The sequence below is a fragment of the Emydura macquarii genome, unplaced genomic scaffold (genome assembly GCF_026122565.2).
Source record: "Emydura macquarii macquarii isolate MOO-44397 ecotype Brisbane River unplaced genomic scaffold, CSIRO-AGI_Emac_v2 contig_18, whole genome shotgun sequence".
Taxonomy (NCBI): domain Eukaryota; kingdom Metazoa; phylum Chordata; order Testudines; family Chelidae; genus Emydura; species Emydura macquarii.
The window spans coordinates 1290063-1316269 of record NW_027130155.1 but is presented as its reverse complement, the minus strand read 5'-3'; the positions used below and the strand labels follow the sequence as shown (position 1 = coordinate 1316269).

The 26207-nt window shown below is 39.3% G+C and overlaps 1 protein-coding gene across 1 annotated transcript in view; it reads left to right on the top strand.

Annotated features, from left to right (window-relative positions):
- The first annotated feature begins 4579 nt into the window (after positions 1-4579).
- The window catches only part of IQCJ (IQ motif containing J), a 325729-nt gene continuing 304101 nt past the window's right edge, over positions 4580-26207 (top strand). Inside the window, exons 1-2 of the mRNA XM_067543069.1 lie at positions 4580-4591; positions 5424-5529. Coding sequence (XP_067399170.1) covers positions 4580-4591; positions 5424-5529 — 118 coding nt within the window. The remainder of the gene's footprint in view (positions 4592-5423; positions 5530-26207) is intronic.

Sequence of the window (26207 nt, the reverse complement as noted above, 5' to 3'; positions counted from 1 at the left end):
AATTTTTAGATTACATATATGGGTATACGGGCCCAAAGAGTTAAGTGAGGACATGGCCCAGAAACTGTCTAACATTAAACAATGGTAAACGTGTGATATATGATGAATATGACCATTTATAGCATTGATAGTACCACTGTTATACAATTGCGACAAATTTTGTACAAAGTATGTCATGTAGGGTATCCATGGAAAAGTTAGGGTTTGCAAAGTATGCTTATGTTTATATGCATGTATCTTTGTATCTGAATTTATGAATATTGGCTATATACTCGTATCTGAAATGTGTTGTATGCCTGGGTAACACCTCCCAGACAGAATTTACATTAGGGTCAGACTGCTAAGGACACTCAGCTCATAATGGACCATAGAATAAATTCATCCCTCCCAGTAACTCTTTTCTGTGGATGCCTCGGAAAGAATATGGGCAAAGGCTGTCTGTGAGTCATCAAAGCATGTAAAGGCATGTGATATGCTTACGTGACCCCAGACTCCATCTTGGGCCAGTAATTTTCCATGCGGCTGGGCTGTGGGCTTTGTCTGAGGCAGTAAAATTCAATGCATATGCCAGAGGATATAAAAAGGCACTTGAGACTTCTCCATTTTGGCTTCATTTTTCTGAACTAGATTTCTAATCAGGAAGATCTAAACAAGGACTGATGGCCCCAAATCTGTTTGGGTAATTCCAGAGAGACTTTTACAGGCTAGCAGTTTATTCCATCACTGCTTCAAACCTGATATAAGGACTTTGCAATCGTGTGTGTGTGTGTGTGTGTGTGTGTATATGATCTATTAACCATTTATAACTCGTGTTCTTTTTATTATTAAACCGTTCATTTTTAGTTACAAAAGGATTGGCATCAGTGTGATTATTGGGTAAGACCTGAAATATATATTGACCTGGCTAAGTGGCTGATCCCTTGGGATTAGAAGGACACTATATTTGATTGAAATTTGGTTTTCTGTAACCACTCATCACAAATTCTAGTGTCTGGGTGGTGAGCCAAGGCCTAAGGAGACTGCATTTTTGACTCGTTAGCCAGTGTGGTGATATGCAAATTCACTTTTGTTGCTGGCTTGGTGTAATCTAAGGAGAGAATAACCACCAGTTTGGGGTTGGTCTGCCTTATCTCTCTCTCCTGAATTTGGTATTCTCAGCTGTGACCCACTGAGGCATGGTGACAAACGGTTTTGGGATTTACTATAAAGAGATCTCAGCCTTCTTAGTACCGTGACAAACACACCATTAACCATCTTTGTAATCTTTTATTAAAGATAGAGGGGAGAAAAAAGGAAAAGCTGTTTAAAAGAGAGGTTTCATTTTAACATCTCTTGTTCCATTCATCTGGAGAGCATTTTTGAAGGAAAAACCTTGTTCTAAATCCTTATCCTTAGAAAGGATAGTTACTACCATTTTTGGAAAAGTCAGTTGAGAGGGGCTGGAGCTGTTAATGTTCGATCCTATTTCCTAGAAGACAAAAAAAAAAAAAAAAAGACTCATACAAAAGGGAGAGAGAAAACGGCAGCAAGTGTGTCTGATTTTTCACTTGCAACCTCACTGCTGAAAAATGTAGCCCAGCACTCAGTCTTACCAGGCAGTGTGAGACCTGGCAACATTATTTGATTGTTTAGGGCATTGCCCTTCTGGTCAAAGGCTTACAGCAGTGTTGCGGTCTTGAATAGCTAAGCCAAACTTTTATAAAACAGAGGGATTGGAAAAAGAAGAAATGAACTGGAGAAGGAAGAGAACACAGGTGGGTGGTGTGTGACAGTCTCGCATCCCAGCTGGTGTTCAGGGCTTAGCTGGAGATGGTGATGTCATCTGGATCCTTATAGTCTTGGCAGGATATCTTTCAGGATCAGGAAGATGGTCCACAGTACCAGGAGCTGGTGGGCGGGCAACCAGGAGGAGGCATAAATGTCACCATCCTTTTAGTCAGCCAATATATTAGTACTGTTCTTTTCTTCCTGTAAAATATCTCGGTGAGGACCTCAAAAAGTTAGTGATGGGCTGAGTAGCCTATCTACTCATTTTTTTGTGTGCAACAATTAGGCCTTGTTTACCAGACATGATCTTAACATAGTCCTTGAAATTATAGCAGCAGACCTTTTTGTTTGGACTAATTCAGTCTGTCCTTTTTTTACACCTTTTTTCATGATCACTTGTTAGAGGTAATGTTAAGATTGTCACAGTTACTTTTAGTAAAAGTCATGGGCAGCTCAGGGGCAATACACAAAGTCACGGACACTGTGACCAGTCTGTGCCCCCTACTAAAAATAAGGGGGGGAGGGGCTGACCAAATGCCCGAGAGGGGAGGTTGAGAGCCCTAGCCCCCCTGGGGGAGGAGAAGGGTGCAGCAATTGCAGAGAATAGTGCTGGGTCCCCCACCAACCACCGCAGCTCCCTGCTCTGGGTTCTCCCATCATGGCTCGGGGCTGTGATGTCCACCTTGGCTGTAGGTGATGTCTCTGGGGTCTGCTGCTGAGGCTGGAGGCTGTGGGGTATCCCTGCAGCATGAGGTGGGTCAGGGCTGTGGGGTCTCTGGTGGAGGCTGGGAGCTGTGGGGTCCAACGGGGCTCTGGGATCCCCCACTGCCTGCCGAGGCTTGGAGCCCCTCACTGAAGACAATCAATCCGGAAGTCGATCTAATAAAACCACCTCCCCAAAAACTGCAGCGCAGTGGCGACTGTGCTAAACGGAAGATATGAAGTCGATGGCAGTTATGCAAACTACTCTGCGTAGCTTGCATAACTCCTGTTGACTGCTGCTGAATTTTGCCGGCAGTATCGACCTGCCCTATGTAGTGCTGGAAAGGACCCTCCCCCTCATGTGCTGAAGTAGGATCAAGTATAACTAGGCCATTCCTGAGAAAGGTTTATCAGGTCTGTTCTTAAACTTCCAATGAGAGATTCCACAACCTCTCTACGTAACCTGTTCCAGTGCTTAACTATCCTATAGCGCTTCTCCTCTCAAAACTCTTGTGTAGCAGGATTCTAATGGAAAAAACATTGAAAAAATTAAATAACAAAAATCTTCTAGATTAGCTAGAATCTTTTCTAAAAAGATGGCAGTTCCCACTCTGTGGTAGCAGGTCCAGTCACTGAAACAGCAACAGGGATTACTAAAAAGGGCTTTGGAAATTTAGCAAATATTAAGAAGCTTTAAAATTGTGTGAATGGGTATGTGACAACTGACTGGAAGCCCCAGCTCATCTCAATTTCAGTGTGAGTCTCTCAGCTCTACGCATTCCTCTACATATGTGTATAAGGCTTCTCTTTCCATGGGGAAAGAAGACGGAGTAGTGAGGGTTTTTTTTTTTTGGTTTTTTTTTTTTGAGGGGGTGCAGTTTAGTTTTAGTTCTCAATTGCTGCTGTTGCTTGACACAGGAAATGCTGACCAGTTGGCTTTAAGTTCATCATAAAATATTTAGACTTCACTCCCAGCCACTCTTTAGCAAAGCTTGTCTTGGCAATAGGGGAATTGCAGTTATGCATTCTCTCTCTTTCTTGGTGCAGGTAAGGGTTTTACAGCTCTTCTCAAAGTCACACATACAATAATTTAAACTGCTCTTCAGTCTCTCTTCATTAGAGCAAATCTGCAATGAAGGGAAGTTCTCCGAGATCGCTTTCTCCAGGCTTCATTCCACAGCAAGGGGAGAAGCCCAGCTAGGTGCACCTCCTCCCTTATCCTTCCCGGCAGGCCTAGGAAGGGGATCCACTTTATGCAGCCTCAGTTCCAGAATGAGTCTGGCTCTGTTGGTATGTCCAGAAAGAAAATACAAGATTGGGGAAAAGCAACTGTTAAGGCCCACTAGCGGCCTCCAGATCTTGTAACATAAGGTCGCTCCTTGTAAGAGGTGGCAATCCGTTTTCCAATGGACCCGGACGAAGAGGTAAATGGTACGAGTGATATGGAAAGGAGCTAAGCAAACTGCAAAAAGCCCACACACTAGCAGGATGGTCCGGATTGATTTAGCCCGGGCAGCACTGCCCATCAGGCTGGTCTCACTGGTGGTTTGAATCAAGCTTCTGATCATCAACCAGTAGCAGATTAAAATGATAAGAAAAGGAAAGAGGAAACCAGACACAGTTAGAGCCATGCCATAGATGAAATAGTTGTTGAAGTTATCGGGGCTAGTCAGATCAAAGCAGACTGTTTGGTTATTGATGAAACCGGTGCGTGCATAGATCAAGCTGGGCAGAAGTTGTATGAGCACCAGTGTCCAGGATACACCCGTGCCAATGACAGCCAGTCGCCTGGTCTTATAAGTCAGTGAGCGAATGGGGTAGCAAATCCCCAGAAAGCGGTGGACGCTTATGCAAGTCAGCAACAAAATGCTGCCATACAGATTATTGTAAAATAAGAAACGTACCATTTTGCAGAGCAGCTCTCCGAAAGGCCAGATGTCCTGCATGGCATAACTGATGATGAGCAGGGGCAGAGAGCAGATGTAGAGCAGATCAGCCACAGCCAGGTTCACCAAGTAGATAGTGGTGCAGGTCCATTTTTTGGTGCGGCAGCAGCACAGCCACAGCATGGCCCCATTTAGGAGCAGCCCCAGCACAAACACACTGAAGTATGCAAAGGGAAGTAAGATGTGCTTATAGTGCTCTTCTAAGGGGCACACTGCTGCTTCCGATGTAGCATTCGCGGTTTCCTTCAGCATCTCCATCGTGGGTGCAGCCTCAGTCATCACACACTGCTTTGCTGCTGCTTTAAAACCATGTCCGTCCCCTGCCAAAAGTAGAAACAAGCACACAGTCACAATGGCTGCTCTTGCCATCTCAAAACAGCTTCAGAGTCTTAATTAGTGTTAGTTAAGTGTCCAGAAGATGTAAATGGCCATAGAAATGCTACATATTATCTTTATTACTTGGGTTCAAAGTAAGCAGCAACTGCTGCAAAATAAACTTGCAAGAGACATGCAGACACCACTAGTGTTTGGTAAAGACAATTAAATAAAATACTGAAGAAAGCAGCTTCTGCTTTGACCTTGAGCATGAGTTGAGGATCTACTTACAAGCTCTTCTTCTTCTCAGAGTCCATTTAATATAATCAGCTACAGTGCTAGTCCCAAAGCTCTTTTACTGGTAAAAGGAGTCCTTTTCTTTCTTTAGCGAGAGGAATTCTTTATGCAGCTAACTATGCTGAAGGCATACTTGGGACTGGAATGTGCCCAGGTGGTGCTGATATCTGGTGACACAGTTCCCGGCTGCAATACATTACAATGGGACTGTTACAGAAGGAAGCACAGATTTTGCATAGAGTGCTGCTTGCAATTTCTGATTTGTGTTTCATTTAGTATTATAGGTAGTTTATTTGAAATAGGAAGCAAATTTGCAGCCTAATCATAACAACAGCTTCAGCTAGAAAGGAAACAAAGTTGATTGATAGCCACAGGTGGTAGTGGTTACTGATATAGAAAGAGATCCAAAGAGCTGAGGGCCCAGATAGGATTTCACTGTGGTTCAGAAATATATGTTCACTACAGGCCAAGAAGACAGGATTAATTGTTCTTATACCAAAAGGTAGGAAAGAGACTTATTCCTGCTTTCCAGGTTCCTCTTAATCCATCATCTTTGAAAATATTCAAGACTAATTAGGAAAATTAAGAAAATCTTTAAATGTTTTATACCCAATTTACCATTAGCTCTGAAACATCATAAAACAGCAAAAATTCCAATGATCCAGGAGACATACATTGCTAATACAATCTTCATTATAAAAGGAGTAGTTGAAACAGATCTAAAGCAGATAGATGCGAGAAATGACATATTACCTTTTAGTTCTTCATAAAGTTAGGCCAAAACTCCTTCAGTTTTCAGTAGTGATCAGCAAGGCCAAAATTGTCCTTTTTCTTGTAGCTGTGGTGTTTTCATGAATGAATGGTATGGTTTGTTGCTAATGTGCACAATGGACACTATATAGTGATATTCACTAATTCTGTAAATTTGAGATGTTGGCTTTGGGGGCTGAATGTTCCATAGGTAGTTTGGCACGCTACAGGGCTCAGAAAAGGGACATATTTAAACTCTGCAGGTATATGTGTACTAGAGCCATGTTAAATTCAGCACTGCACTTGAAAGTTTTTTGCAACCATTTTATATGATTTCAGTCCACATGGATTTTATCATAGATATTGGCAAAACAGCTACTGAGCCTTTGTACAGATCCATTTTCTTTTCATTGCCAGCTGAGAAATACAACCCTTTCATCAAATGTAGAGTTAATTAATTAATGAGCACAGTTAGTTGTTTCTTAGATTTTGCTGTCTGTCATTAAAAATCCTACTTAGTCTGTTGCCTAAGATCTGTGTCTACACAATGAACACAATCATTTTGGGGTTATAGCCCTTATCAAAACCATGCAAGCTATTATTGTCAAAAGGGGAACAGCTTTTAGTTGTTTTTGGTACAGCTATTCACACAATGGAGTCCCTGTCCATGATTGGAGCTCATAAGTGCTACCACAATACAAACAATAATAATCTTCATCTCAGACAAACACATTATCCCCTTCCATTCCATTCACACTATAGTTACCAAAGGCATCTTCCGTTCCCATTCATGTGATCATGTAGCTCCCCTCTTTGAATCCCTCTACTGGCTTCTCATCTGCTATGTATCAAATTTAAGTTTCTTGTCACCACCTTCAAAATTCATTATAACTCTGCCCTTCTGACTTTTACTTCCTTAATGAACTTCAAGTTGTCCCCATATGCTTTTCACTTTGCTAGTATTCCTGCCCTCCTTTGCTTGTTTGTCAGCTTCTCACTCAATCTCCTCTGGAGCTCTGGTCTATGCATCACATTGACCCCCCTGAACTCATCTGCAAAGCTCCTAATGCATACACGTTCAAATCCCAACTCCCTTCTGCCACGCTGCCTCCAGCAAATGTAGCTGACTTAAATAAGTTTGTTGCTCCTCTTCCCCTAACTTCTCTCTGCCTGTTTGACTGTCCTTAGAACTGTCCTCAAGGAAGGGTCTGTTCTCTCTTGAATGGCTAGAAAGTAGCTAGTACATAATAGGTGCTACCATATGTAATAATATAAATGTGTCTTTGAGCAATAATTGTTTAGATACCAAAATAACAGTAACTTGCCAATAAAGCTATTACAATATTTGCTTTAATAATGGCATTGTTACTTTGTTCCACTTAACACCGTAATAAGGAGTTGGCAGCACAATGAAGAGTGTATTGGAAATCAGTAATTTACTTTTCAGCTTTGGAGATTTGTACTGTGTTCTCTAACTTCCTTTTTTAAATCTAAGTGACAAAATATGTTTGTAACCTCAACTTTCATTTCTTAGACCAACATTTTCCTTTGATCACTTCCAATATTCCATCCATTGAGAAGTAATTTTGAATGATACATGAATTCCTGTGCTAATATCCCTAACATAAAATACAGACCAGTAATTAGACATATTATATAACAGATGGGAGTTTGCCCATATTCATAAGGCAGTTGAGACTGAGTCTGTTTCTAAACTAGAAGATTTAATTATAATGGAAGATCTTTGAGGTGCAGGTTATTCTAGTGTATACCAATGTGTTCTAACCACCACTGGATGTCACTGATGTCCCATCAATATACAGAAAATAGCTTTTCTGCATTAATGACAGGATTCTTACTGGAATCCATAACAATAATTACGTTTTCTAAAGTTGTAATTGTTGCAATGGATGAAGGCTCCATGTCCTTCAGCAGCGTAATTTATTTACATGTTATCAGAGCTGGGGTCATGAAGTCTCAAAAACATTAGCACCAACAACATTCAGCAGCTGGTGTTTTTAATTCTTCCGATGCAAAGAAAATAAGAGTGGGAGAATAAACCAAACACATTTCTTCTAACGGCTTCTGAACTTGTTTAGTCAATTAGTATTTTAGTGGTGTGAAAATTTAAATAGGTTCTGACTTTAATTTCCAAGCCCAGGGAATAGACTTGAATGTTAGTTATAATTGTTTCTGGAGCTGTCTGAATCTCTTCACTAAAGCATAAAGATGCATGTAAAATACAATACTTTGCTATTAATAATGTTGAATATAAAACATTTTCTAACTTCTCCTTTACTATCAATCTTCTTTTTCTACTTCACTACAAATATCCAGCTAAGGGACAATATATATGATACCAAAGAAGTCCTGAGAATGGTTTAATCTCTTTTAGCATGAATAGCAGTGTTTCCTACTGCTTTCTGTTTCACTGACAATTTTGTTAATAGTGTCACTTTATAGCTGGAGCTTGTGATCAGGCCTGTACTAAACTTCATGTTCAATAAGGTATATATGCAAACCCAGATAAGCAGAACTGGCCAAATAATCTCCCAAATACCTATCTGGAGCTGAGTGGATAGGAAGATATATCACTTCCTCTCGGTGGCATCACCTAACTTGACTCTTATCAGCTCTGGAGCTGGTCTCACCAGGGAGGTGCTCAGATACATTCACTGGACAGGTAGAGAAGCTTGTATTGCTACTGTTGGGGATAAAATTTGGGAAACCGAGCCACAAGTTCACTCAATTTGGGCTTAATCTATTTTTGTCTTTATACAATTTCTGACTGAATTATTGTCACTTACAGTGCATGGACATACATTTATGCCAGACAAATAACAGACAAGACAAAATTGGTAAATGGGCCCAAGTTACCACATTCCGGGGCACCAGGAAGTCCTTCCACCAGAAATCCTTCCACCTTCCTTGTGGTTTTAGGTAACCCATACATTACACATGCAGAAGCTTCAATTATCCAACTTCTGCATTTTTCTTGCTGGTTTTGCAGTTTCTGGGTGATGTCATTTTATGTTACCCTGCCTTGGATCTTCTTAGAAAAAGAGTTTTTTGTGGTTACAGGTTTGTGAGTTTTTACTTCAAAAGTTCCAGAACAATATATTACCTTTGTTCTGTCAGTAATAACATAATTTTCAGCAGATCAGAAATTCTATGTAAAAGAAAAATTGACAAAATCACATTTATGCCAGCAAGGCCTTTTCCTAAGTGTTGCCCCATCTGTACTCATTCACTATCCATAATTACAAAGCATTAAAATAAAACTAACAAAGCTTTTAATTTTACCATTTACCAAACCTTCATTTTTATATTTCAGTGTTATAAGTCAGTACATGTTGTTTCCTTAATTTATTTAGCAAGGGAAGTTTGGAGAACATGTTATGATTCTTTAATGTTAATATTTCATATCTTCTTTAAACATGGGTTTTTCATTCCAAGTCCAGTTTTGTTTGTGAATCATTACAAAGAAACTTCATTAGAAATTTTCCTGTGAATGGGTGTCTCAATTTTAGGCCTAGATATTTAGTTGCTTTTAATGGTATCTCAATACTACACTACTTGTTTTGTGGACATATAGAAAGCTTCAGACCATAGAACTACAATCTGGCACCTTTCAAGAAAGCTAAATTCACAGCAAATAAGTTTAAAAAGTAAGCAAACTTAAAGCTTGTAAAATGACTGCTTTTTTGTGTTTGGACTTTCATATTTATTAAATGATTTCATGTAAAAAATTGCAACATTCCATAGATATACAAATGAAATAAGACAACAGGAAGAAGTGATCAATTAATTAAAAAAAAAACAACCCATGAACTGTACATTCAGAATTTTAAATAACAATCTTTGTAACATAAAGAGAGGAAGAATCAACATCTAGTTGTGTTGCCTTCAGAAAAGATTCAGGTTCCATGTATGGACACATGTTCATGCAGTGGAAACCTGATTACTCCTCATTATGTTCTTTTTCCACATCAAGAACATGTAGAATATGCAGGTTCCTTCAAGAGCCAAGCACCAGATGCAATCAGTAATAAGTCACCTAATAACAGGATAAGTCAAGTTACTTGCAATATCACCTGCCACTTAGGGATCCTACCATCTCATCTCAAGTAATTAGGCAACAGACAGTTTGCTCTAGTGGGCTCAGGCGTGAAACCTGCTGTCCTTTGACATCCATCTCAGCCTATTCCTTCATCCTCTTAAGCAACACCTAATACTTTCCCGCAAAGGTGTTCTTACCACCCTGGGCCCCATTATGTTATAGCTTCCATTTTATTTTTTTTCCTGTGTTGGACATTCTCACCTTTGTTCACCTCTCTGGGTGAAGTGGAGGGGAGTAAACTGGGGTGGAAAAGCTCTCAAACATTCTGAAAGAGGGAGTAGGGACTATACTGTATGTTTTCTCATGGTCCCATAGACTGCTACTCCACAAAGTCAGGCTCCTGTGGATCTGGAGGTGGCAATTTGGAGGCAGAAAGGAGGAGTTTGGGAGAGCACTTTCTATGACATCCTCCATTACCCCAGACACCCAGGAGGATAATTCTTGTAAGAAAATGCTGACTGGGTATCTGCTGTACAGATAAACCCAGCCTTCAGTGGCTCTCTTGAGATCTACAGAGATTCTAAGATATGTGGGTTTTGTGGGGAAGGAAGTGGGGTCCTCAACCAAACTATATGAAGAAATCTGAGTTTCCCCTCACTATGAATCCTGAAGAGGGGGAATTTTGACCCTGTCACTCTAAATGTTTGTTTCATATATGTATCTGGAGTTCTGTAAACATGAGACTGTTGTATTCTTCAAATTATTGAAATAATCTATGTTACTATAATATAAACATTGTAATTCATTTGAATTGTTTACATGTTTACAAAGCCATTTCATGGAGATAATTAACAACTGTTAATGTCAGTAATACAGAAAAACTTTAGTCAGCATCTTGTGTTCCCCTTGTTCCAGCTGACAATGACGATATAATTGGCCATTTAAAATTAAGGCAGCCTGATAAACATCATCATAAACATAAGGATATCATGCTTACTTAGAGGCTGATAGATGTTACTGAACTTGTAGCTGTTGCAAACAAGGGAAAAAAATCTTTGAAAATTCCCATGTAAATATTGTTAGTGATGTTCATTATGTGGCTTAATCCTAATGTATAGATCCATCCTGGCATTAGTAGACTCTCAAAACTCCCACAGGCTTCATTCATTCAGCAGGGACTCTGTGTGCAAAATGATGGCAGGAAGCAGCCCTTCCAAATCTGGAATGAAAGTAACTTTGAACCTGATTCTATAGCTATGCTACATGCGGGACTCTTACTGAAACCAATAAGAGTTCTGTAGGGAGAATTCCACAGAATCCAGGACCTTTTATCATTAATCCTGATAGATATACATGTGCTTCGGAATACTTGCAAATATGCCCTTGAACTTGAAAAGATTCAAAAGCACCAAATATTTTTGAGATAATGGACTAAGTCTCCACTTGTACTTAAAAGATTTGATCCTACAGATAAGGGGTGTGAGACTAACATTTAGCCTCCAGCAGGGTTGGTGAGCATGGGGCATAATTACTTCCCCTTACTGGATCATGTGTAAGAGTAGGGGAGCAGGCTGGCAATAATCAGGAGGCATTGAGTAACTGGCTGTGTAAGGTACTGTTTTCTTAAAACTTTTTTCAGCTGCTGGTAGGATTGAGTCTAAATTGTTGAATGATGACATGTAAAAAATAAGGACCCACACCTGTGAAGTCAGTGGGCAGGACTGTAAAACAGTGGTTGCTGAGGGCACTGACAATTTATGGGATCAGACTCTACAGCTTCCCCCAATTTTTTTCTAGTAGGGAACTATCAGTGTGGTAAGTGATTCTTGTTTGTATGAAAAGCACAGACTTATGTTTATTTTTGAGGTAAGTAGAAATATCAATATATGAACTGATAGTATTACTAATCAAATATTGAACATGTGTTCATGCAAACTGAAGTACATAAAAATAAATACTACAGGTACTGTGTGTTAAAGTATATTCTATAAAGATGTCACCTATTTCTTTACAGTTCTGAAGAGACACTAAGCTCTTCCACAATAATGTAAATTAAATGAATCTATTCTATGGGTACAGATCCATTAAAACTGAAATACAGAAGACGTGAAAGATCTGTCTCAAGTTGTCTTTAAATATAGAATTTCAGATGTTTAATTCTTGTATGTTAATCCCCTAATTCTGAATGTCAGGGAATTTTAGTAGTTTTTTCCCATCACCGCATTTATGTAAAGATTTTACTGGTAAAATTCTGAGATGTAATGTCAACCTTAACCTCACTCACCTTAAAGTATTTAGTCTGGAAATTTCCTTAAACTTTTAAACAAGTCTTAATGTGTGACTGGGGAAAGAAGGAGGCTTTGGTGAGCATCCTTTCCATCCTGCTAACTTCCTGAGGCCTCAGAGATGGGAGACCCTCTCCTGCAAATCTTTGGAGAAGCAGAGGAGTAGCAGTTCATCTAGGTATGTGCAGCAACCAATGTATAAGCCTTACCAGGCTTGTTTTGGGATTTCCCAATACCCCACGAGTCCTTCTTCACAAGCCTCCTGAACCTCATACCTTGTAAAATTTAGAAAGCTTTTAGGGTGCCCCCCCCATGTCAATCCCTTTCATGATCCTTAGAAGGCTCATTGTGGAATCCCATTCTCATAGCCTTTGGGGAGAGGGGACAATTTTAATTGCATGAAAGTCTCCAGTGTCACATAGGTAATTTTTCATGATAAGTGGACCAATTGATTTGGCCTGTGACAGACTGAAAGAGACTGTGACAGACTTAAGACCTATGGGTTGTACCATTACCTTAAACTTTGGGAGAAGGCCAAAAGTCATGAAATCAAAATAATGCTATGAACTCAGTGCAGCTGGAACCTTGTTTAAAGTTTTGTTTTGAGAACTGGACTCTTGTTGATATCTTTTCGGCTTGTTCAAGGTTTCCTTGTTTTTGAGATGATGATTGGGTTAGAATTGCTTTTGGAAAGACTTCTGTGAATGGCATAGTAGTATTCCATGAACTAAGCAGTGTAATCCAAAAGGGGAGCTCTGTGTGTCTAGCCTGGTGTTTGCTTTGTTGGTTTTGTTAGTGTCTGCCCTTTTCTTTATTTTCTGCTCCAAGTTTTAGATGGTGACCCTACTGAAGTTAGCTGGTCTTGAGCTTAGTGTTGTATGCTCCGCTCAAGTTGACTCCAGCCATTGGGAAAGCGGTGAAAATTTTGTCCAAAAATTGGAATGTGATTCTCCCTTTCCACTCATGTTTGGATGCCCTGTAGACTCCAACTCATTTTGCTGGTCTTCCTTCCAGTCTTCTGTATCTTCTCTTCTCTCACCCCAACTAGGGCTCTATTAAAAGTGCATATCCAGGTGACTCTGCTAGACCGTGGGCCTCTCTATTAATTATCACACAGGTTAGAGCCTGACTGTTTACTAGAGCATGTAGAAATTAAAAGTGGTGATGCCAGGGACCAAGAGAGAGGCTGTTGGACCTCATAAGACACATTTTTAATGTGGTGGTGGTGTGAACCAGCAGTGGCATGAGGAGCTCACAGTGATGTAAAGATGTCAGCAAACATGAGAAAAACAGGAACTGACTGAGGTCAGAAGGGATATTTTTTCTTAACCGATCCCCTCTAAGACAACCTGCACTAATTTAATTTTGTTTCCACCTTTCTATCTTTTTTCTCTCCACACCCTTCATCTCTTCCTTCTGCAGCCCAGGTATCATTCTTAATAGCTTATTCCATAAGCTTAATATACATATTTATGGAAATTGATGTGGCTTGCTGTTTACTGAAATGGGCTGAGAAGCAGGGGTCCTACTGGTAGGTTTTATTCTTGACACTGCTGCTGAGTCTCTGTTTCACCTTGGACAAGTAATTTAGGCTAAAGTTTTCCGAAGTGGCTACTTAACTTTTAGTTCCTTAGATTTTGGGTGCCCATCTTGAGACACCTGGGGTTTGATTTATTGAGGTGCTGAGCTCCTATTATTCTATTTGATGTGCTTGGGAGTGGTGCCTCTAAAAATCAATGCTAGGTAGTTCAAATTGGGCATCCAGAATTAGTGGACACTTCAAAGAAATGTTAGCCTTAACTGCTTATTGTTTCAATTTACTCATCTACAAAATGGGGATACTGATGAATATAAGAATATAGAGTACCACATATAGTTTGTAAATTTCTTTGAGGTTCTCAGATGATGAACCTGTGGAAATTATTATTTACCTTTGTGTAAGAGTTTTTTCTTATTTTCTACTACTTTTTCCCATTGTCACCTTATATGGGCTGAAGATGATGAAGAATTTATTCATGGTGCTAACCTAATTATTGTCTTCAAAAGCAAATGATGTTTCTACAGTGAATATCCTTTTGAAATCCATCATGTGAATAATGCCTAATTAAGTTAGTAAATGGACTCAAAATGAACCAAATTGACTTGATGTCTTGTCTAGCAAAGAATGTGCTTCCTTTCCAGTGGCAAAATAAGCTTTAAATCTCCTCTCCATTGCTTTTATATGGGCTAATAATTTGTGTTTTTCTCTCCCAAGATAATTGTTTTGGGTTTAAGCCTTAAGGTAATGCAACATTTACAAAGTTCAGTGAATCTATATTAAAACTGCCTTACCCATGAAATGTGCAGTTTACTGGGAAAAATCTTTTAAGTCCATCTTGAGTAGATCAGCTAAGATATTTATCATCAGTAACCAAAATGAGTGCTTAGAGTTGCAAGGCTATAAGGTATGAATGAAAGAGCCTTCATAAATTTTACATGCCTGACAGAAAGGTGATACAGTTTCCATATAAGATACTCTCTTTGGAGCAAAGTATGCCCTGTAGAGTTAATTAAGGAAAATCAATATATGCTGGTGGACCGTGATTTGACTTAAGAACACATTCCCCATAGTCTTAGCAATGCATTTCTATTGGGTTGATTCCTACTTCTTATGGCTAATATAAACAATATCTAGATTTTTGATAGTGATTCAATATTGTCTAAATATCTGTGAATCCGTTTCTTATCCTAGATTGGGGATTATGACCCAACACTCCTCTTGTTAGTGGTTTAAAACCCAATCTTACTAATTAGCTTGTTGGGAGTACAGGGATGCCTACGTTGTTTTCCATTCTAAGGGCCACTCTGTGCTTCCATGGCTCATTGAATATCCAAAAGTCTATCCAGGGTGAGCTCTGACTCACTAAGGACCTGATCCAAAGCCCATTAAAGTCCACTGAAAGACTCTCATTGACTTCAGTGGGTTCAGAAACAGACTCCGAGTTCATCTCTGAAACCTGATGAAAGCACACTGTTGCATAATTTGCATCTTGATCAATGTTATCAAACTCTCATGTGACTGCTAATTAGTAAAATCTGGCATAAAAGTCAGTGTCTCACTTGAGTCCTGTTGTGGGACTTGCCTGAAGACAAATGTTTCATACCCCACTTTTTTTTTTTTTTTTTTTTTTTTTTTCATTTAGGAGAAGTGGTCAGTAAAAACTTGAATGGCTTTTTCCGGAGGATCTCCCTCTCTACTTCCTGCATTTTTGGATAGTGAATCATAAATGTCATCTATCTTCCCTCACACACAATACAGAAGAAATGCAACTGTCTTTCTAGAATTCCATGGCAAATGCACCCAACAGATTACTGAATCTGCTTGTTCATTTCTTCCATTGCTGAACAATTGTTCCATTCTTGTGGGTGTTAAATTGTAGGACTTTAAATAGTGTGTCTGCCAAATGGCTGTGTGTTTGGTGCTGGTTTTTTATTTTTTTTAAATTTTTTGTTTTCTAAATATGCTAAAATGATTATACCATATAACTTTGTATCTTGGGAGGGGGAAATTGTTTCAAGAAAACCACAAGAAAAAGTACTTGGAAATAATACCGTTTTTCCATTGAGTGCAAAATCTGAATTCAAGTATAATCTGTATTAAATTTACAGAAGGGGAAAATCATTATTCTGGTTACTTTTTAAATAGCTTGCTGGGTTTGGAAAGAGTATCTATATTAATAGTAGCTCAGGCATCATTACATATTAATGGGGTCCATCTGATTTATTGGCATTATTTCTGGCAATAAGCTGCTCAGCACAATGTATTCTGTCTGACCACTATGCTTTTCCTACTGTTGAGTAGAAGAATGTGGATTAGTACCAGTGAGAGAGTCTGCATGTCAACATAATAGGATCTTGCATCATCTTTAATGGTGAGTTGTGGAACATCAGAAGGATATTTGGACACACTTAATAACTTGGATGACAACTGTAAGAAACATAAATGAAAGTTACATGTTGTTGTCATTAAGCTGCTAGAGAAACAGGCCTCACAGTCACCAGATGCTGTTATGAGCATGACTTTTTCTGTGAAGTTTTTTGTAATTACAATTTTTTTTCTAGATTCAGTAGCACTTGAATAGGAAATTAATATTCAGTGTTACTGTTCAGTTGGATCACAGTTAATATTTACTTGCAAGAATCACTTAATTTGTCTTCAAGAACAAGGTTTTCTGCTCAGACTGCAAAATGTTGCAATAAAAATCTGTGATGTTTATTATCAGATTGGATGGCTTAGCTGTGTGGACCCAAGTTATAAATTACAGCAACCCCTGGTTGTGCCTGGCCACAAGCGATCTTTCTAAGTGTTAGCAGTTTTTAATAAAATCACATCTTTTAAAGTCTTTACACTATCAACTTTTGAGGTTTATTGAAACGGTGTTTTAAGATAACAACCCACCAGGTGTCAGGTATATTGGATGTGTTGTGGAATTGCTTGGCCAAACATCCTAAAGAGAAAACTTTGAAATATTCTGGAGTTAGGAATCGTGTGTGTAAAATGTTTCATTAAACAGACTGCATACTCAGAAGCTGAAACTGTCACTTAAGCCAACCCCAAAGGCATGAAGTTAGTGAAAAGGTGACAACAATAATTTACAAAAAGGAAAAAAGTCTAAAAAGGGTGTGGTCCTATAATTTCATGGAAATATGAAGAAAGGTATAAAACTCTGAAGTGAGCACTCCTCATACACACCTTCTGCTACCCTGTCCAAATACAGTACTCAATTAGAAAGCTGCCACAGACAAGTGAGAAGACTCAAGAAAAAACACCCAAGGAAAATCTCCTCAAGAAATCAACATGGATTGGTGAGAGGCAATTGACTCCGATTCTGCCAAGGGAGTATATTTAAAACTCTTGGCATGATATTGTTAAAATATTGAAATGGTGTTGGTAATTAACACGAGAAACTTATTCTTTTAAATTACAAGTACTTAGACCATGTATTCCTGAAGAGGGCATAAAAAGCAGAGAGATAGTTGGAGTAAATTGGATTTAGAATTCTTAGTATTTGTAGTTGCTTTCTTAAAATAGCTCTTTAAATACCTTTTTTTCTAAAAAACTAATTTAAACATTTTATTCAGTTTCATGGGATTTAGTTAAGGCTGCTTACTTTCTCCAACTATAAACTGACTGGTTATTAATAACAGGATCCACTTGTTTTAAGTATTTAATAAGATACCAAAGTCAATTCTCAATAATTTTGGGAAATAATATATTTTGGTCTTAATTTACCAAAAGAGAAGTACCTGCCAGAGATGGTTCACTCCCAAAGGTGTAAACTGTGTTCAAGCTCTCTACAGAGAGACATACAGAAGAGATTGTAATTGAACTTATCAATTTATCAGTTAAATTCTGCCATTTGTGTTTTCTTTTCCTTTCTTTTAATAAATTAGCCACGGTTAATAGTAATGATTATTTTGCTTGGTCTTGTTATGGTGTGCCCTAAGATATGTAAAGAGCCCCTGTGACTAAATAGTAGGAGCCACACCCCTAAGATCTCAATAAGAGAAACAATTAGTAAAGCCTGGCCTTATTTCTCTAAACTAAATATTTTGGTGTTTTTAAAATAAAAATTACTTGGAATCCAACAATTTAAAACTATCCCTTTCAACCCCATAGGAACCAGCATTTCAGCCCTATTATATGCCAGTGTTAGAGCCAGATTCTGATCTTGGGTAATATTGGAAAAGTGTAAATGCATTTCATTAATAAAGATGTACCCAGATACTTTAAAAGGCACATCATAAAGTGATAAACATCACAGAAAAGGAACGCTGAAAATTATCTCGCATACAATTAAGAAATGACTTTATTTTCAAATGAAGAGTTTTAGACAAATCAAAGAATATCTAAGGTTCAATAGCATTCAATATCCCGTTAGGTAAAGTAGGATGAAAGTTGCATTTAGTTATTTGCTATGGGAATTATAATTTCAGTAAAATCTTAACTGTATGACCATTAATCTCAAATACTGTTTTGTACCATCAAAACCAAACCATTGTCTTCTTGTCTCCAGGCTGTTCTTTGTATTTAAAAAACCATTTGCTTCATTCAAAGCAGATTTTTTTTTTTTTTTTTTTAATACAAAAAAACCCAAGTTAGTCTTTTTTAGTTTTCCCCTTACGGCTCTACTTACTCTTCTGACTAAGCAGTTCAATTCAAAATAATTTATACTGCATAGTCATTTTAGAAAAAATAACTAGGACTACTGATGCCAGTATTCCAGTCAATTATTGCTGCACAGTTGGAGGGTCAGTTTTAAAGCAATGTTCTCCTCCTCTTCCCCCCGCAATCAGCAGGTAGGATAGTTTTTCCTATGCATAGGGAAGATATGTATATTTTACAGAAATAATAAAATTATAATGCTTTACAAGCATTGATTGACTGCCTCAAAACACCCTTGTGAGATAGGAAAGACAAAATGAGACAAGCTTTTAAGAAATTTAATTTTCCACCAGGACTTGCAAAATAAAGATACAACTACTTCTACTCAGTGAGGGCAGCTTCTAAGTGAGTGAGAACACTCCACTAAAAGTAAAACCAGAGTATGGATCATAGATCTTCAGTTATAAACTGCCCTTCACTAGCAACAGTATCTTCATCTTTATTAAATTTCATAAAAGCCTGTCTCATTTTGAACTCCTCAGTGTAGTAATTAAATGTAATAATGTTTGCTTAAAAGGTGAAGTTTGTTTGGTTCATTTTTTGAGGAAAAATGGGAGGATTTCTCCCTGGCACAATGGTGAAGGATGTTCTCTGTTTCATCTTCTATCTTTCTGATCTCCTAAATAATACTATAATAATGTCTGAACTTTAAGGGGTCGTCGTCTTTGCCCAACAGTTGGAGGAAGGAATTGATGATGGCACTTAAGGTTTCCTCTGGTGGCAAAAACCAAGTCCAGAAACTAACTAGTTATGGCTGTGGGTAACACTTTTTCAGTTACTCTCTGGCTACGTCTACAAATAAAGCTAGGTGTGCGATTCCCATCTTGAGTAGATGTACTTTCATTCACTCTCATCTGAGCTAGCATACTAAAAATAGTAGTGTAGCTGCAGTAGCATGGGCAGCAGCAGCAGTGGCACTAGCTAGCTGCCTTGAGTCCAATCTGCCCAGACTCTATGGGTATGTATGTGGGGCAGCTAGCCTGTGCTGACACTGCCTGTGCTACCACAGCCATGCACTTGTCTTGCTCCACTCTGCCAGGAGCTAACCTATTCTAGTCCAAATATACAGAGGCATCCTACAGGTTGTTTGGGGTTGTGAGGTTATTCTACACAGAAATGACTCCTTTCAAAGTATGTATGTTGGGTGGAAGGGAGAAGGACTTAGGGTGTGATCCACAAAGCAACTTAAATGCTTAAACTCCAGAATTAGTCCTAAGTCTGTGAGGAGTGCCACTGCAATCCGCCAAACTCCTGCTTGGCTGCCACCTAACCGTATAGGAGGCTAAACTCATTCTGTGTCTAACTTTCTACTGCAAAAGTTCTCTAGGTGCCTAAGTTTTAGACCCTGGGGGCATGTGCACTTCTGTGTCCCTCTACGTGCCTGGATACCCATCTCCCACGTAAGCACCAGAATGATTCATGAACCAGGGAAAGATGGGCATTCAGTCACCTAAGTCGTGTGTGGGCCGCATCCAGAATCACACCTACTGGATGGGGTCTTATTTAAAAGCTTACTCTGTGTTTCCCACCCCAAATGACTTATTTACTAAAGTATTTATCCACAGAAGAAAGTCATTGGGCCAGAAAAAATGAGAGATTCTGTAGTCTAGTGGTTAAGGTAGTTGGAGATCCTGGATCTAGTCCCCCTGCTCCAACCAGTCTCACTATTTATCCATAGGGAAACGGCTTTGTAGAAAGATCCTTGTAGATGACTCTGATTTAGAGATGCTTCCTAGCATGGGACAGTGTTGTGAATGGGGAGATGTGTCCTACATCAGCTCTAACATGGCTGCTCCCAGCTGCACAGCTGGGAGTCACTCCCATCTGTGGTGTTAAATTTCTGTTCCTTACTCATTCAATAGTTTATTCTTTAATGAACCCTCAAGATCATTGCAAGCTTCACCAGGAGAGAGTGAGGAAGTCCCATATCAAAATAGCCCATAGTTCAAGGGTTAGAGTACTTGTCTGAAAAGTGGGAGATCCCTGTTCAAATCCTCTCCCCCTTGGGCAGGGAGAGAGAATTGAGTCTGGGTATTCCATATCCTAGGCATGTACTGTAACGGCTGGCCTAAAAGTTATAAGGTGGGCACTACCACCATCTGTTTGCCTTTGCATGGTGCTGGTGCTGCCTTTCTGTTTTGTGTGGAGCAAGGCAGGCACCTAACACATTCTCTAAGCTGCATGATTTTAGATAGCAAGTTCCTAATCATGGATCACTAGCAGACAGAAGTCCAGGCTGCAGGGAGGCCCCTAAGTGCCTGTCCCCATGCGAGGGGTAGGGCTTAGCATACACCCCTCTCATTGGCATCTTCCATTGGCTAACTGAGGCAGCTCCATACTTACATGCTGGCTTTCATAGATTGCATGTTAAGGCTCTTATCTCTCCCTATTCATTGTATGAGGTGTGTAGGTGCCTAACTAGGCTCTGTAGATCACAATATTTTTCCTGCGATTTTCTACGTGCCTAAAAGTTAGGTGCTGTGACACTGTGTTGCAAAACCTAAGACCCTTTGTGGATAACACCATTAGCTCCCACACCCTCCTGACCAGATGTGCATTCCTTTCAGTCCTAGTGAAACACATGCATTCTCAGAGTGGCTCAATCTCCTTGTGGTGGCTGGATCACATAGAAGTTTGAATCTGTTACAGCCTTGAGTTAACAGACAGAGGTCCTGAGATTGGTCTCTGCTGCTGACTACCCACTCATAGCTGCAAGGAAAAGGGCTAGAAACTTCCCGAGGGGGAGAAAGAAGCTGAGATTCTCCTTCACATTTCTAGTTTCTCCATATTCCCCAAACATTTCTAGTTTCCCCATGGAGAAGAGGTGGTGGTAGCAGACAGAGGGTGGTTCTGAATGAGAGGGAAAGTAAGACCTGCTGAACTATTTTTTCTCTAACTAAAAGTATGGTCCAAAGACCTCCTCCAGGTCCCACTGAAGTCAACATGAATCTTTGTTTCCTTACTATGCTTTGGATGATGCTTTCAGAATCTTTGTCTGTCTATAGCCCTCTGCTGAGCTTGCTGTGCTGTGGGTTTTTAGCAATCTCTGACTAGATGAGACAGTTTGTCTATGATGGACAACATTGTGGGCTGCATCTTGTAATGAAGTTGCAGATTTTTAAACAGTTGCCAGAGGCTTTGCATTCTGAACAGCTATACTGAATAACCTCAAAAATACTTTGTGGGCATTCCAAAAGCAACATAAACCTTCTTTAAGGTTACATCAGAATGAAATAAAATACTGAAATTATCCTAATAAATTAATCTCATTTAATTTATTTCATGCTAGCAGCCACAATTACTATAATTTAACGGGCTTTACATATGAATACATTATAAACATATTTATGCATTAGGAATTGCATTCTGCTTAATTGTGAATGAATATTAGCTGCTTCACATACACCTGCTGTTACATGGAGCAAAAACAGATGCATATGGAGAAAGCAAGAAGTTAATTTAACATAGCAAGTGGTATTCTAGAACTCAATTGAATATTTTGCTCATTATTAATAGTTGTATCAGGATGCCATAGAAATCAATGGTGAGACTCCCACTGATTCACCAGCACAAGATCCAGACCCTTGGTTGGTACCTGTATCGGTGCACCTGATAGCCAATGTTTACAATGTTCACTGGGAAGCTTGCGTTGCTGATTTATTGCTGGTCCAGCTATGTTAGAAAACAAGCATCTAGTGATCTATTAGAACATGATTGGAACCTCTACAAAGAAAGAATGGAGAGAAAATGATAGCCCTTATTTTGCCATTTGAATCATCAGCTGAACAAGCAGAACACTTCATTAGTATCACATCATTGTACAGAAGGTTCTCCATGCAACATGTCTGTGTATTTATTCAATGGAGAATGTCATACCCCTTTTGAGCATAATATCTCTTTTATAATCTCAACCTCTGAGAGAGCTGTCAGAGCAGGATCCTCTCCTCATTTGGAGGGGACATTTATGGCAATAGTGCTCAAATCTTGTTCTTTGCATGGGAGCTTAGAACATACAGAGAGATCCCCACTGGATTTACACAGTAGAAGATGCAATGCAAGAAACAGGGAAGAGCTAAGTTATTTTGCCATATATTTAATTCACTTGAAATATTGGTGGTTTGAAAGTGCAACTCACACTCTAAGTTTATTTGGTTTGCCTTCAGGTAAGAAGGGACTGTGGGAAAAGGATTGGAGGACAGCAGAGGAAAATACAATGGAGAAAATAAAGTGAAAATGGAGTGGAGTATGGGCAGAGTGTCAAAAATAGAGAGATGATGGTAAAAGGATCAGAATGGGGGAGAAAAATTTAGTTGAGGAAAAAAAAATGCACCTGATTCTCCACAACCTTGCACCTTATGTAGTCACTTACATCTGTGGAAAGTGAGTGTGTAACGTAACCAAATTTTAACAGATAAAATGAGTCATGTTTTAGTGGTGGGTGAAAGTATTTGCAGAATTCTGCACCATCTGTTAAAGGATGTTATACTCTACTTTCAGTAACATGGTTTGCAGCCTTTAGATCCTACTGACTCCATTGTTGTAACTGGTCTGTCTTTCACCACCTATTTTAGCCAGTACCTCCAGAAATCCAGTTTTCATAAGTCATCCATGCTTTTGCTACCCGCAGGCCTGTAGCATATTATGCCTAATAATACATTCTGCTGGAACCTCCCACTATTGCAGAATGCATATTCCTCTCTTCGAAGTGGTATGAATTGGGTGATTGAACAAAATTTTGCGTTGGCTTTTGGTTTGCTTCTGGGTGCAATTCATGGAATTGGGGAGGATCTTTAAATCCCTGTAAGATGTTGCCTCTTACTCTTTACTCCATGACTGGATGTAAGATGGCTGGGAAAGGCTTTCTTTTATACCAGTTTAATACCCCTATCTGTTCCCAGGGCTTTCTCAGGTGAGGTTTACCATCAGTGTGAATCACTCCTTTTTGCAGTCTGTCAGAGTATGGGAACCTTCATGGAAAGATGCAAAACACATTTATTGTGAATTTTTTATTTTTTTTCTGTGTGGTAAACCACCTCGGATATATGCCACAGTCATATGTTATAGGAAATAGTAAAATAATAACTATATTTATTGTCATGGCACTCACTGAGGCAATACTGAAGGGATTGGCGTGCGGGGTAATTGCATTGTTAAAGATAAAACTTCCTACTGAAGTTTAGCTTGGTGGAAGGCAGGAAATTCTGATTGTGATAGCGGACTCCTCAATAGTAAAAGTGAAACACTTTTGTGGAAACTTGGTGGATAAAACTGGAAGACTCTGCAGTGTGTATATGCTGTGAAGAAAGTCCAGACCAGGTAATATTACAAATAGTTTCTCTCAGACCACACTGACAAAATACTATCTCATGTTAAATAGGAAAACCTTATAGAAAGTTAATTGAAGGTCACACACTGTAGAAAGCAAAAGGTAACCAAACCTGTTAGGCAGTGTCACAAAATAATCTGTGTATGGCAGAGAAAATCTAGAGTAACAGCTGTTGAAGGCCTTTAGCCTCTGTTTTAAAGCTTACTTTATCTTTTAACATAGAAGTGATTTTTTTTTTCCAACCATTATAGGGTGCCTGAGATTTGCAGATACCAGCAGCCTTAAATGTCTTAAAGTATAGTATCTCTACCTAAAGGAGATTTCTTCAAGGTTTAAAGAGCAAGAAAGAGAGAGAGAGAAGGAATGTCTCACTATACTTTACTGCATCAGTGCAATTGCTTATCTCAAGCTAAATATTAGTGAGAAGACTCAGTTCCTAAAAGAAATTATGAGAAATGGGCGTTTATTTGTAACATTCACACAAAAGGCAGAGAGGCTGAAATGAGAGGCTGAAAAATATAAGAGAAGATATTACTCATCTTTTTGTGGTCTGCTTGCTTGCAGACTTGAGGAATGATATTTATATGGATCCAGTGAAGCGGTTAGGAGGAATAAATAAACTTTCTGTGTAGTGAATAAAACAGCTCATTTTGTGAGAGTATTTTTCCTTGTAGAAAACAGAATTATTCAGTATCTTTCTTAGGAGTGCTAATTTTTAAAAAATCCAGTTAGTATTTGTTAAAGGGAACTGAAAAAACATCTTTATTTTCTGGTGCAGCATAAAGCATAACTACATCAAATGAATACTGTAAAAATGATAAAATTGACCTATAAAGTGTTCCAGGCATTCCGCATTCCCACTCTGGAGAGTTCCCACTCTGGAGAGTTTCTCAGTATCTGATGTCAGCATTCTGTTTCCAGTTTTACTCACATGTTTAGCATTTCCAAATGTTTAATTCCTCTCAGGCTCTTCAAGATCAGGCACAATTTATCACTGTGACAAATAATCAGAGAAATCATAAAATTTTCCTGGGTAACTGAATTGTTATATCAATATTTTTGGTTTACATTTGCTAGGCACAGTCATCAGAGATACATTGCTTATTCCTCAGCATATCTGCATGGTAGTGAGAACATCTGTCTAAATTGACTTGACTCCTATTTATCTGCCACAAAATGCTGAAATCCTACAATTTAGGGGCACAGCCCTGTACGCAATGTACCTGATTCATTCCATGGTTTCCAGTGGTGAAAACTAGCTGCAGGATCCTGTATGGGTTTTAATGGCTCAAACACTCCATAACCACATTCCTCTGGGAATGGAATCTGCAGCCCCCAAAGTGAATGGATGGGGAGGAAATGTGGCGGGGCAGGGCAGGGACTGATCCTGTGCTCATTGAAGCTAATGGCAAAGTTTTCATTGACATTATGGTGAACTCAAGGAAGGGAAATGTGACAGTGGATGGCAAAAGCCATGCTAGAAGGATGTTTTGAAAAAGAATTTGAAGAAAGCAAATATTAACATGAAGAATTGGGAAGAAGTTTCCAGAGACAGATGTAAATGGAGACCTGTAGTGTGTGATTCCATCCTGGCAGTTGATGTGCACAGAGAGGCAGCATATCAACAGCACCATCTTCAATGGCGTAATATCAAGCAGCTCTCCAGTTTCTCCTGCCCAAACTGTCTCAGAGGCTTTATTTCAAATGCTGGACTCGCTTCTCATCGCCAAGCTAGCAACTGCTAAATTTCCCTCCTCCACAGTCATCGTCGAGTACGACAGACAGCCGAAGAGAAGAGTGCATCTCATAGGTGCCTCTCTAAGCTCCTGTGGAGCCACAGCCAGAGATGAGACCTACATTCCCCATGCAGAAGCCTTGGAAGTATTATCATCCACCTTTAGAAGGGAATTTTGCCTTCGGTGTGGCTGTCCACCTGGGCACAGTGGGACTTTTCAGTGCCTTAAGAAATTGCTCAGTGACTTGAGTGGGACTTCTGGGTGCCTTAAGAATGCCACATCAGACCCTATGCTTGTTAACCCAAACAGGTTTAAATTATTCAAAATACCCATGAAAGCTAAAGTGAATGATTGATTGATTGGCAAATGCCTGCTGGTTTAATATATAACTAGTATTAAATTGATTGGAGGTTTGGGAAATGGTGGGAATGTGTGGTTTTTTTGCACAGAGCTTTCATGTTTCTATTTGCAGTTTTTTTTGTGAAAGGTAGTGAGCTCATGAGGAAACAATGGCCTGAACTCTAGCACCTTTACAAATCTATCTCCACAGCAACCACGTTCCCTAAACTTTCTACACTGATGTCTATAAATATAAAAGCAATGAATCAGCAGAGGCGGATTAAGATTTATTGGTTTCCCCCAACCCCCCCCCACACACCCTGAGGTGCCAGAACTGGGGGGGGGGGGGCATCCCTGCCCACTTTTTAACATAGGGAGGGGTAGTAGGCTTGGGCATGTGTGGGCTGGTGATGGCAGGGGCTGTGCTTTGTGGTAGGGAAGCTAAGGTGATCAACTCCCTCACCACAAAGCGCAGCCCT